At 47.2% G+C, this 13,237-nt stretch overlaps 1 protein-coding gene across 5 annotated transcripts in view; it reads left to right on the top strand.

The window, feature by feature from the left end:
- The first annotated feature begins 2,755 nt into the window (after nt 1-2,755).
- LOC126526230 (uncharacterized) overlaps nt 2,756-13,237 on the top strand; it is a 233,582-nt gene continuing 223,100 nt past the window's right edge. For 2 of the 5 annotated variants that reach the window (XM_050174148.3, XM_055068109.2), the window contains exons 1-3: nt 2,756-3,333; nt 6,266-6,686; nt 10,319-10,634. In XM_050174148.3, the coding sequence (XP_050030105.2) occupies nt 3,292-3,333; nt 6,266-6,686; nt 10,319-10,634 (779 nt within the window). In that variant the 5' untranslated portion in view covers nt 2,756-3,291. The remainder of the gene's footprint in view (nt 3,334-6,265; nt 6,687-10,318; nt 10,635-13,237) is intronic. The other 3 variants (XM_055068108.2, XM_055068110.2, XM_055068107.2) reach the window with 3 other exon arrangements.

Raw genomic sequence — 13,237 nt, 5'->3', positions numbered from 1 at the left:
TAACAGCACGGTGCGGTGCACGAGGGGCTCGGGCCCCGAAGCTGGTAGGGCCTCAGCCCCTCGGCCTCCCCCCCACCCCCCTGGAAAATGAAACCTCTCCGCTTATGCTAGAGGAGACATGCTGGGAGACTTCGTAGAAAGGAATACACTGCGAATAGTGAGCACCTCTTTCAGGAAGCGTAGCAGCAGAAAGTGGACCTGGAAAAGACCATAATGGTGAAAAAAAGAAATAAAATTGATTTCATACTTTCTGCCGATCCCAGCATAGTGCAGGATCTAGAAGTGATAGGTAGGGTAAAGTGCAATGATAATATGTTAGTGAAGGCTAGGATTCGCCTCAATTTGAAGAAAGAAAGAGTAAAATTGGTGTAGAAGAAACAGGTCAACCTAGAGATTGTAAGGGTAAAAGCAGGCAAATTCAGGCTGGTACTTACAAACAAATCTGCAGCCTTAGAAGAGAGAGAGAGAGAGAGAGAGAAACAACTTCATTGAGCCGAGCTCGACATCTTCTTAGACGCCGTCGATGGAAGTGGTTCCCTCTTCACGGGACCCATATGCTTCCCTAGCCGCCTGGCCCCTGGAGATCAGGACGAGCTGGTCTTCCAGGGCGGATCATTCCAGGCAGGATCATTCCCGCACCCTTACCTTCAAAACAAGATGTACCCGGAAAGGTACGACAAGGATTGTAACTTCTGTAAAACTCAGTTAGGCACGCTCCAACACGTCATTGGAGTATGCGATTTCATCAAGGCGATCCCCCCACCTCTTAACTGCCTTAGAAGAGAGAGATGAAGATGACATAGGGGTAATGAAACCGTAACTAGGCTGGCTTCAGAGGCAGCACTAGAAGTGGGAAGCAAGGCACCAATGCAACCAGTAGGCCAGATTTGCCAAGTAACAAAGGACCTAATAAAAAAACGACAAAGAATGAAAGTGTCCACCTCAAGAGATAAGATAGATTTATCGGAACTGTCGAAACTGGTGAACAAGGCGAAAACAAGCGATATTCGTAATTATAAAGGGAGAAAGACTGAAGAAGCCGTAAAAAAATTGACGCATCCTGAAATCAGTGAGAAGAAAACTTGCATGGCACAAAACAAGATGTATGCACTGAAAGATAAGCAGGGTAATATTATCAGCAATATCGAAAGTATATTAACAGCCGCTAGATAATTATATACTGACCTGTACAGTACCCAGAGGAGTCAAGATACCTCCATTCGAAGCAGTAATGAAGAGGATACAGAAATTCCTCGTATAACTAGCGATGATCCACACCGCTCTCATCCACGCCGCGCTCTTCAGGTCTCTTAACGTTACGCCTAGCATTTTTCATTCCATCACCTTTTGTTCTACTTGTTTTCGAACTTCTTTGTCAACCTCCAGGTGTGTGCCCCATGTGTTAGCACCACTAGAATGCAGTGATTGCACAACTTTCTTCGCAATGATAATGGTAAGCTTCCAGTCAGGAGCTGACAGGGTCTTCTGTGTGCTCTCCAACCCACTTTTCTTCTGTAAATTTCCTTTTGATGATTAGGGTTCCCTGTGGGTGTCCTAGATAAACGTACTCTTTCACAGACTCTATAGGCTGACTGGCAATTCTGAACTCTTGTTCTCTTTCCCTTCAATTCATCAGTATCTTTGTCTTCTGCATATTAATCTTCAGTCGCACTCTTACACTGTCTCTTTTAAGGTCCTCAATCGTTTGTTGTTACTCGTCTCTTGCGTTGCTTAACAGGACAGTGACATCTGCAAACCAAACGTTGCTGAGACCTTCGCCGTTTATCCTGACTCCTAAGCCTTCCCAGCTTAATAGCATGAATACTTTTTCCAAGCATACAGTCAATAGCATTGCTGAGATTGTGTATTCTTGCCCGACCCATTTCATGACACAGAACATTCTACTTTTATGGTGGAGGATCAAGATAGCTGCGGAATCTTTGTAGATATTTCCCAGGAAATTCAGGTATTCTTCCTGTATTAGTTGATTACGTAATGCCTCCGTGACTCCTTTTATTTCCACTGAATCGAATGCCTTCCATAATCCATGAAAACCATGTAGAGAGGTGTATTATATTCTGGTTAGTTAGTAATATTTCGTTAATTGGTTCTACATTGTGTCGATTACTCGTGCAAGTAATGTCCGCCTCTCTGATGAATCTAGCTGAAGGATTATGTCATCTGCAACATACGATGTTTAAGCATTTTGTAAGAGTTTTAAATAACAGCGCAGGCACTCCGTACAGATGGTTAACCAGTGAAGTTTAAACGTGCGGCCCCAATATTTATGAGTGGGTTAATCTCCACGGTTAATTGGAGCCTTTCTCAATTATTCGTTACGTCTTTGTGTTTCTTAATGAAGTGAAACACACGTTCGGCTGTGACGGATAGAACGACGTCAGGGACGCTATGTCCGCAGTCCGCCGTGGTCGCTTGCGTTCGATGTCTGGAGTTTCCTCGGCCGCGTGGTTAGCAGGATCTGCGTGCCACTGCCACTTGCGATCCTTCGAAACTAAATTGCTTCAAACTTAAATATGTCCTTCACATGAGACAATGAATGGTTGTGTGGTACAGCGCGTAGCAGGGACAAGGGACTCAAGGAAACTAGTGCAACTAGCTCAAGCCATCACCCTTCTCAGCTACAATGAATGGCTCATACCCTCCTAAGCAACGGCTCCTAACCCCGTAAACGCGGCCTCCTCTTTACGACGGCAGAAGTGAAATTCTACGCTGGAATGATGACCGAACGCGGAGCCAGCTGTGGAAGAAGACGAACCGTGACAGAGGTTCATGATCATGATCATCATCAGCGTCATCAGTGGCGCGAGAGTAGTTCCCGCGGTTGCGCCGAAGGGCACCAACGAGCCAGCTGTGGAAAATGACGACGCTCGAGGCATTACTGATGATAATAGTTTCTCCGCACAACGGATGGACAGGTATTGGTAGCCACATTTAGCTTCGTTGTAAAATTGTCGCGCCGTCGTTCTGGTAAGCAGAGAAGAAGACGCCAAGATCGTCTCGCGGCACCAACGCGCGTGGTCTCGCGTCTCGCCCCAGCTCGCGACTTCTGCACCCGCTGGCTGAATTCGTATATCGCCATTTGCAGCTTCCAACCGCCTTGAGAACGACGTCTCTACTGCCCCTGCCTTCCCTCGCTACCAGCCTAGCTGCTCCCTGACGTTCGGGCTTGACGTGTAGCCTGCGTGCAGCTCCAAGTCGTCCACGACAGTCGAGACTGCCGTCCCGGTACTGCGCCTGAGCCTTTCGCCGAAAGTCATCTCTGGGTCAACCATGAACCGGGTCTTATCTGCAGAGGAACGGGCTAATGGTTTGGTGAGCCTCACGTGATCTTTTTTGTCAGTAAAGTATTTCCATACATTCGAGCCGTAAGGACGCTAATAATAAGGCGATAAGTGCGCGCCAACTGAACATGCAAAGACGGGGGCTAAAGCCCCCGTCTTTGCATGTTCAGTTGGCGCGCACTTATCGCCTTATTATTTTCCCGAAGATCTTCTGATAGGAACGCGACAGTAATTGTTCGAGTGTACTTAACCGGTTGTGAAAACTGTAGCGACCAGTCACTATGGTTTCGACGGCAAGTCTTTTTCTTTTTTTTTAGCGCGAGAGGGCTTTCAATGCGGGCTTGGACCGTACTGCTCCAGCATCCTCGTGCGTGTGGCCGAAATACGCATATTTCCGGCCTTATGTGGCAAGGACTATGCTATGCGCACTACGGAGCCCTGCCGCAATTGGAACGACGCACAGCTGCCGCGCGGCGATACTGCCACATCCCGCGTAAAGGCTTGTCATTTCAGCCTTACACTAGTGTGCCAACCGAAACGTACACTCGCCGGGAATTCCGAGGCTGGGTTAGACCTTTATAATTGGCGCACCCAATCCGGGAGCTTAAGTAAAATTTCCTTCTAATAGAATGTGCCACAAGTTGTTTTTACCCTAACCTGACCTAACCTAACCTTGCGCCAACCTTAATCTCCATGTTACGTGCTAAAAAAATAAATTTCATCAGTGCGAGAATTGCCATTCATTAGACGGCACCTTAGGCGGGATGTTTCTTCCGTTGTGATAAGTGGGTGTAATTTGAACGAAGAAACAGAAATGTCTCTGTGGTAAAATTATTTTTGACCGCGATCGCTTCACGGCGTGCTTTCTTGCATTTAAATGACATCGGCCCTCCAGCGTTGACTGTGAGCGCACCTACAGCTAACTGCACAGGCCAAAAAAAATGTAAAGACAATTAGCAACATCCCGATTTTAGCTTGTCTTGTATTTAGGTGCAACAATTTTGCAAAGGTAGCGCTTTCCGATTAGTTACTAACTTAAATTTTGTCGGGTCCGAGGTGACTGTCGAAAGAGACGGCACATCTTTTTTTTTCAAAGGGGCCCTAATTAACAACGCTGCCTGGTGAATGGCAGTGACCTGGCTTTTATTCGTGTGTCCAAGAAAAGTTCACGCTTCGTCCTTGTAGTTTTGCGGCGTTGTATGCCTCGTTCGTATCGGCTTTATTGACCGACAGGCCACGAAACTCGCGTTTGTCTATTACGTCCCTTGCTCCTACAGAACGGTGAAGAACGTACATATACGTATGAAGACGAGCTAAGGCAATCATAGGAGACCAGTTTATTGAATTGCACAATTGTCGCAAAATTGTTTATGGGTTAGAGCATAAAGGCTAGGTAACGCATTCTATCAACATTCTACTGGCGTGCATTCGGACTAACTATTTATATCACTACTGCGGCAAATTAATCACAGCTTTAAAATTGCACCTATGCCACATCGCCGATATGTCTGCATGATGTTCCGAAATTCAAGTGCGTTTTCACGGGCTTGGGTCGCTGTGTACAATGCTCGCGCAGAACTATATGAGGGACCATGCTCGAGTCTTCCAATTCAAACACCATTATACGTAGCTGCAGTGACAACCATGTAAACAGTACCGACTACAGGATGTCAATATGCGCGACATCAAGCGGTGATATTGCAGAACCTTTGACAACTTTTGCTTTCGCGCTCTTTTTGGGCTGACCAGTTCTGCGCTTATGGTTACTGATCGTTTTGCATTACAGAAGTGCGTTTTAATATTCCAGCCGAAAACGATATTATTCTCTGATTGAAAAATGTTCCCAATAGAAATATTCGCTTCAAGGCTGAAGCTGCAGGACTTAAGGTTAGGTTAGGTTCAGTTAGGTTAGGCTAGGTTGTGAAGGCAATTGTGAAGTCACAGAGAAGGAGCGGCATCGTTTACCTGATAGTTGCGTCTACGCGTGGCCTGTTGCATGCACAGTATTGCACAGTATGCACAGTATTGCATGCACAGGGCCACTGTGCGCATGATGTGTCGAATGGTGGGACGGGGACCGTGGCGTTTGCTGCTGCGCTCGACGTAGTTTCCAGAACACCGAAATTTGAGTCGAATTTTTGCTCGATCACATAAATTGGGGGACGTCACGTTTGTTACAAGTGCATCGTAACATACTTTAATCATGTTGGCTTTAAGAAAAGTGTGCGTGGCACATTTCGATGCCAACTGGTGATTTTCCCACGAGTAACAGCAAAGTAGCGTCCCAGTTTGAATGTTTTGAAGATTATTTTTGAGGCTTTTGCTACTTTGTGTTAGATTTGTTCGAGGAAACCATATGTAATAGGACGAGGTGTCCCATTTAACATAAATGCGGGCGAAGAAAACCACAGAACCGAACGTATAATTTTTCAAGCACTCATTAATGCTTCAGATTTCTAATTTACACCCTGAAAAGTAAATTCATATACTATAATTAAATTTACGACAGGCTCGAGCAAAGATTCATTTGTGGGTAGATTAGAATACCAATTATTAAATAATAACCGAGTAAATATTTTTAAACTAAAATAAATGGCAATTTTATACGAATGTGCCTCTATGACTCCAAGTAGCTTGGTAAGGTTCAGTTCATTAGGTTTTGTTTATATGTAAAGTTTTTATGACATCAATGGTGCCTTGAAGCCTTACGAAAAATAACGAAACAATGTACGGTCGAGCATTGTTTAGCAAAAATCAAGGCTGCTTGAAGAGAAATGTCCGCGGCGTATAGGTTGGGGCGGCGTTTCCGTTGTTCGTGCTGAGCGCCTTCGAAAACCTTTGACAAATGCCCTCGTCGAGGGAATGCCTAGAGATGTGCGTCTCGCGTTGCGCGATACGAAGCCGAAATTGACTGAGCCGTTGTTCTTGCACCGCTCTCCCCGCATGACGCGGCGGGCTCACAGCAGGGGCTGCAGAAGGAGGCGCAACCGAAGCGTCGCCGTCGCCACGACCGCTTGTTCGACGCGATGATGGTGCTGATCGCGCTCATCGCATTGCTGCTGTGCCTCGGATTATTCATCCGCTACGTCAGCCGCGGTCCGCGGGTCGTCCGGAAGGAGACGGTATCGCCGACCGTGGACCTCGGAACGCGACCACGTACCCCCACCACCACCGCCGCCGCCGCCACCACCACCGTCACCCCGGCGACGGAGGCCACCGCGGAGCACGAAGGGAGCGGCCCCCAGGATGACGAGAGTACGGCAGAGGCCACGACTGCCATGCCGTCTCAGCGCCCATTGCCGAAGCCAGGCACCGAACGCTATGCTGGGGATCTGCCGGGGGACGTCGAACCGAAGCACTACGACGTCACAATCGCATTGACGGGTGAGAGCTTTATTCACGGCGCAGTCTTCTGGGGTTACTTTACTTACTAGTACATGATTATACATTCTGTCACGTTTACGAATGAAATGCTATAAAGGAGATAAAAAAAAAAACCGCCGTGGTTGCTCAGTGGCTATGGTGTTGGGCGGCCGCATTTCCATGGGGGCGAAATGCGAAAACACCCGTGTACTTAGATATAGGTGCCCGTTAAAGAGCCCCAGGTGGTCGAAATTTCCGGAGTCCTCCACTACGGCGTGCTTCATAATCAGAAAGTGGCTTGGGCACATTAAACACCATAATTAAATTTTTTTAAAGGAAAAAAAAAGGAACCTCCCTTCAAAAGACAACACAATCCCACCTATGTAGTTAGGCCACTACCACGAGAAAGCGCCCCACCTTAAAATGCTGTGAACTTGAGCTTGGCTCGTAGTAAGCGCCTGTGCTCTCCGTCTTTCCTGTCTCGATTCATTGCAATGTTTCCCCGTAAAAAGCTATGTCCTTCATTGAAAAATTTGTGAAGTTTAGTGCCCATATGACATGGCAATAAATTCGGCGCTGACACTTAATATTTCTCAAGTATATGAATGCGAAATGATTATAAGCGCTTTGAATAAATATTTTTTTCCCACACATTCGTTGCGTGCGCAAGCTCACGGGTGCGTTCTAACTGCGGCTGGGCAACGAAAACGCGCCACGCGTCTCAACGCGCTCGGTTGCCCGCAGGGTATTTACAACCCGAAGGACAGTTCAGCAGCGTTCATTTGGACATCAGTGCTTAAACACAGTAACGCACGTTAACGTGTGATGCACGCACACCTTTAGTCAACCAGAAAGGTGGAGCCGCCGGGACGTTGGGGAAGCGGGCTCGTATAGCAACTCCCACGCCCGGGTCCGATACCCACCCAGACAGCAATTTAGATTTTTTTTTCAATGTCATTAATTTACTTTGTTTACAGCAACCTGCCTGAGACATTCGGCCTCAATACAAGCATTTTCGACGAGCTTTTACTCGTTGCCCCGTCGGGCATTTTTGGTACTACCTTTCTGTCACTGCATGCAATGGATTTTGGCGTAATTCAGCATTTAATGCATTCGAGTTAAAAAGAAAACATCGGTGTACTCCTACGGTTCCCCTGGCGTATAGCTGATTTACGGTGACAGAAGCACTCTCCTAAATAATTGTAAAATCTTAGTTTGAGCAAACGCTAAAAGTTGCGGCAAACGCTATCGCAACACATGCAGTTCTTGCGATGTCCACAAGATATTCCTCGTTCGCTACTAGAACGTTGACTGTTAAGTCCTTGGTCACACTCATTTTCCCAATTTATTCCGTGGTTTAACCTTTCAGTGGTGCAGGGAACCTTTGTAAGCGTTTAGAAATGCCTTTAAGTGGGCTGACAATAAGGTGGTGTTTATCAATTTTGATTTCACCATTAATTGACACATTCACCTAAATATCTGCCTGCACATTACCGCTAAGGTTTGCGACATATTCTCAAAATATGTAATTCGTTAGTGACATGGACTTTTCACAAAAGCACGAAAACCGGCATATTATGGTTTGACAGGCCTCTAATCACATGAACAGCTTCGCTGTAAAAAGAAATTGCAGCTTTCACTCAAGACTGCATTCTGTGAAAACGAAACACTGATATCGCAGTCAATGCTATGCAATGCATGCATTGCATTGGCAGTCATCTGTATGTCTCGCATTGCGTTGGGGCTCCTCACGTGCTATTGTGACAATATGCGGAGGCGACGTGGCGTGACACGGCGCAGTAAGGACTGCGCCCAGGCAAACACGAGCTCTGTCCCAATGCTGGAGCAATGAAATACGCCAGCGGCAGCGTTGCCTCTCGCGTCTTCGCACCTCGGTAGCGTGCATGACGAAACTGACGGAAAACCAAGTTGCATTCTGAGCGGCCAATGAAATCAGCTTGACGCCTTCCGCTCGCTACTTCGGACCAGTGCATGCACTGCGGTGTGATACGCACGCAGCTGTGCAACGAGAGAAGGCGACAGTGCGTGAAGCGCTCTTGGCAGCAACGAACTGCCGTGGCTCCGCCAAAGATCCGACTGAGCAGAGCAGGAGCATCCGTCGGCTTCGTCGGTTTTGGAGCCAAACGTACCGCTTGCCTGGCCACCTCGTTACAGGCCAAAAGCACGGCAGCAAGGCGCTGCACGGGCAGCCGTGGCAGCGCGACATTAACGCCACACAGTCATGCACCGCGGCCCTGACGGCGGGAAGCGAACGCGCAAGGTGGGAACCGGAACAAAGAAGAGACGAGCAGACACCCGGGTCTTTTGCTGCGCATGCTCAGTGAACACGTGTCTCGAATCCAGCGGCTGACGTTAGCCGGCGCTGCCTTGCTCCACGGGGCCCCAGCGGCGTTCTAGGCAAGGCTGCCCACCTCTGTAGGTGTGCCGTCGTGAGTAATACGATCTGTTAAGCGTTGCAAATACTCACCATGCAAGCGAAGAATACTCTTAAATGCAAAGCAGCTTTTTCATCTATCGATGACTACTAGTTAGGTATATTTACGTTTACAAAAGTATACAGCCTCGTGAAGAATAGGAACTGTGAAAAGCGCAGTTTTGTGCAATGGCTGCATGGTTGATTCAAAAGCGTTTTTTTTTCTTTCAGAGAAAACATCGGTGTACTCCTACGGTTCCCCTGGCGTATAACTGATTTACGGTGACAGAAGCACTCTCCTAAATAATTGTAAAATCTTAGTTTGAGCAAACGCTAAAAGTTGCGGCAAACGCTATCGCAACACATGCAGTTCTTGCGATGTCCACAAGATATTCCTCGTTCGCTACTAGAACGTTGACTGTTAAGTCCTTGGTCACACTCATTTTCCCAATTTATTCCGTGGTTTAACCTTTCAGTGGTGCAGGGAACCTTTGTAAGCGTTTAGAAATGCCTTTAAGTGGGCTGACAATAAGGTGGTGTGATAACGTTTATTACCACCGGGAATTTAGGTTTATTTATTATTTATTTTATTATTTCTTTATTTATTATCTTAGGTGCATTTTCGTAACTAGAACTTCAGCGGTACGCGAACACCTAGATTGTTTTTTTTTTTTGCTTCGTTTCTTTCGAATGTGTACTTCGAAGGCAAAGAATTTACAGAATTGTTCACGACTCGATTTACCCAAAACATTAAATTATGGGGTTTTACGTGCCAAAACTACTTTCTGATTATGAGGCACGTCGTAGTGGAGGACTCCGGAAATTACGACCACCTGGGCTTCTTTAACGTGCACCTAAATCTAAGTACACGGGTGTTTTCGCATTTCGCCCCCATCTAAATGCGGCCGCCTTGGCCGAGATTCGATCCCGCGACCTCGTGCTCAGCAGCCCAACACCATAGCCTCTGAGCAACCACGGAGGGTTCGATTTACCCAGTGCCTTGTACAAGGTAGCTACAAGTGTAACCCCGTAAAACCATCGAAGGTATTTATATATTACACAAATTCTATGTGCAGCTTGAAACAACAAACTTGCACGTGCCTGCGACTGTTTGCGAAATGACCGACTGTCACGGTGACGTAGGAATATGAACATTGGTGTGATACCTACTGTGCCCTCTTGCCCTTTCTCTTTATTTTATTTTTCTTCTCGCTCCAAGGTGAAAACCTGGCTTACCAGGCGATGAAAGTCACCGGCAGAGCGGAAACGTCACTCGAGGTCCTGAATTCGACCTCTAAGCTGATCCTGAAGTCCAAGGCAAGCACCATCAACTTGGTTGGGATATCTGTGCTGGAAGTTCCCGCCGCGTCCGGCGATGAGTTGATGGAAGTAAACATCACGACTCTGAGCAAGAGCGACCCCTTCCTCATCGCGGCACTCGAGACCCCGCTGGAAGCTGGAAAGTCCTACACTCTGGTGACCGAGTACGACTACGACAAGCGCGTGAAAAGCGGACCAATCTACCTGTCGGCAGAGTGAGTAAATAGAGCGTTATATATTGTCCGTGCGACATTTACAGAAAAATCTGGAGACAGCTATAGCTTAAGCTTCGCCTTTATGAGTGGAACGCGATAGCATTCAAAGATCCCTGACTGTATCTCGCGCTTCCCGGCAAGTGCAACTTATGTAACCGTAATGATCACTGGCAAACGCTGGCGGTGAACGATATGCGCGAATGCGACATTTGTGGTTCTTTTTGTGACGGTGGGCAAGCAACCGAGGGTTCCGCGCCGCTCCTGGAAAGACGGACCTCAAACGGCAGCTGAAAAACGCTTTCGCGCCAAAACAGGTTTGTGTTTGAGTTTCTTAGTCTAACGCTATCACGCCTATAGTTTGTGTGTAAGTGGTACTTTACGGTTTTTCTGCGTGGTTCGGAATGATTTTTGCCGAAATGACGCTCGACGCGGGACTCAGACACAGGGTTTTCTGGGACCCGGGGCGCTTAACGCTATCGGGTTAGTACCTCGTTAGTGGAGCTGTGCGCAGTATACACCTTTGTTTATTGGGCGCCGCTATTTATTTATTTATTTATTATTTATTAGTTACCTGCATCGCTCCATAGGGCATTACAGCAGGGAGGTTACAAACTTGAATGAATACATCAACAAATTATTTCAACGCGTGGAAAAAAGCATCATTTTCTGTAATATATACAATGCTCGATGGCAAACTGTTCCAATCTCGAACAGTTCTAACAAAAAAGGAATAACGGAAGTCGTCACCCCTACAAGAAAATTACCTGACCTTCAAACTGTGGTCAAGTCGCCTAGATATATAGTGATGTGCCTGGATATATTTTTCGCGGTTATCGTGATTATAATTTATTGGTATCCACTTTGAAACGCGGTGGTGACAAATCGTCACCTAGTCTGCTTGATATTGTCACGAAGATAACTAAGACGGGCTTGCCGAAAGAGAACAGCCTTCTTTTTATGATGGCCGACAACCAAAAAGGCCACGGGGCACAACTACGCCCTTTGTCGTCTTCTCTCTGGTGATCGGTGCCTGTAGTGGGAAGATGACTTCTGGCGATCGGGACTCGTAGTGGGCAGCTTACTTCGCGGCAATATATTCAAGTATGCTGGCATTATTGTATACTTCCGCATCTTTTCCTTCTACCTTATTCCGCTGCCTATGCTATTTACGAATCCAGTAGTATGAATCTCTTCCCGGCTTTTTCCACCGACACTTCAAACGCCTGTTGCTTATCTTGACTGCAGACCAGTTGAAGCTCCTGTCCACTTTAAATGCAAACGCTACTGAAAGTGGCGCGTTACTTACGTGTCTCACAGGGATAATCACTTCGCATTTGATTTAGATGTTCTGATAGGTCTCGGGATTTTGTCTGAAGCGTATACATGCCTCATGTTGTAGCGAAAATTTGTTCCGGTTTGTTTTGTCTTTAGAAAACCGGCTCCAGTCTCAAGTAGCAAGGCACTTTGTGTTATCCTACAGATTTTCCCTTAGAATTTCTTACTTCTCATTCTCGTAAAAAACCTTGGTCCTTTTTGTTTTCATTCTTTGCGTCCAATTAACTGTCTGTTTCTCTTACTTTTTCTTATGACTCGCGGTTATCTATCTACAATTAGAATTACTCTGTACTTGGTTGCCAGCTTTCTTGACGTCTTCCTTCATTCTGTGTCCGCGATTTTCATGTACTATCGGCGTCAAATGAAAGTTGAACAGCGGAGCGCGCGGCCCAAGCATAAGTGAAGATATAGTGCGCGCCGTCCAGTCGTCACCATTGACAGGCGCGCGCATCCGGTTTGGCCGCACTGCGCGATCCCCCTCTACTGAGATAATGTCGCTTCTGTTCTGGTTCTTACATTTGAAAGGGAGAAAATGAAAAATAAAAATTAAGCTAGAACATTGCAGTTTACGGCGAGTCTTGTCGCACAGATCGCCGAAACCACAAGCGCTGTCGGCGCGAACAGCGGTGCGCGTTGTGCAGTTTGCACCGTCATCGCCAGGTAGATTCGCCCGCGCGGTTTGCATCTTGCGCGCCACATTCGTTCTTTCGATCGGCAAAGTTGCGCTGCGCGGGATCGCTGGCAGCCGCGACGGCGGCCGGCATGCCGAGCGCGTTTGGCCGTTTGACATGGTTTCACTCCCAAACCTGCAGCGCTTCGCTTTTACCACAGCGTCGCAGCGTTATCGGCATGTGTGCATGAGACAAAGAATGAGTAAATATCACCGGGCCGTAGTTCATGTCCAACGATAGGTCTTTCTGATTCGCCTGTCTGTAGCGATCAGAACTACTTTTTCTCCACCCTTAAGACAATACGGAGATCCAGCGTCAAGTGAACTGGATATGCCGGGTGTTTCGTCCGAAGAGAGAGCGCGAATTGTTTCTCCTTACCGGCGGCACCAAGTGCATCAGCGCGAGATTGCCAGGATTACGAATCGCTGTTTGCCTACAGTTAACAGAATTTGCCAGGCATTCCGTGATGATGGACGCCTCTGGAACCTTCCCCGTGGACACATGGACACAGGCAGCGGGTGACCGACAGCGATAAGGACTTACTTGTCATACAAGCTGCGGAAGACGCCCTGTTCCTTACATCTCGAGAGATCAAAG

Source organism: Dermacentor andersoni, chromosome 8 (genome assembly GCF_023375885.2).
Source record: "Dermacentor andersoni chromosome 8, qqDerAnde1_hic_scaffold, whole genome shotgun sequence".
Lineage (NCBI taxonomy): Eukaryota > Metazoa > Arthropoda > Arachnida > Ixodida > Ixodidae > Dermacentor > Dermacentor andersoni.
The sequence above is the reverse complement of the archived record's forward strand: the minus strand, read 5'-3'. Positions and strand labels throughout refer to the sequence as shown.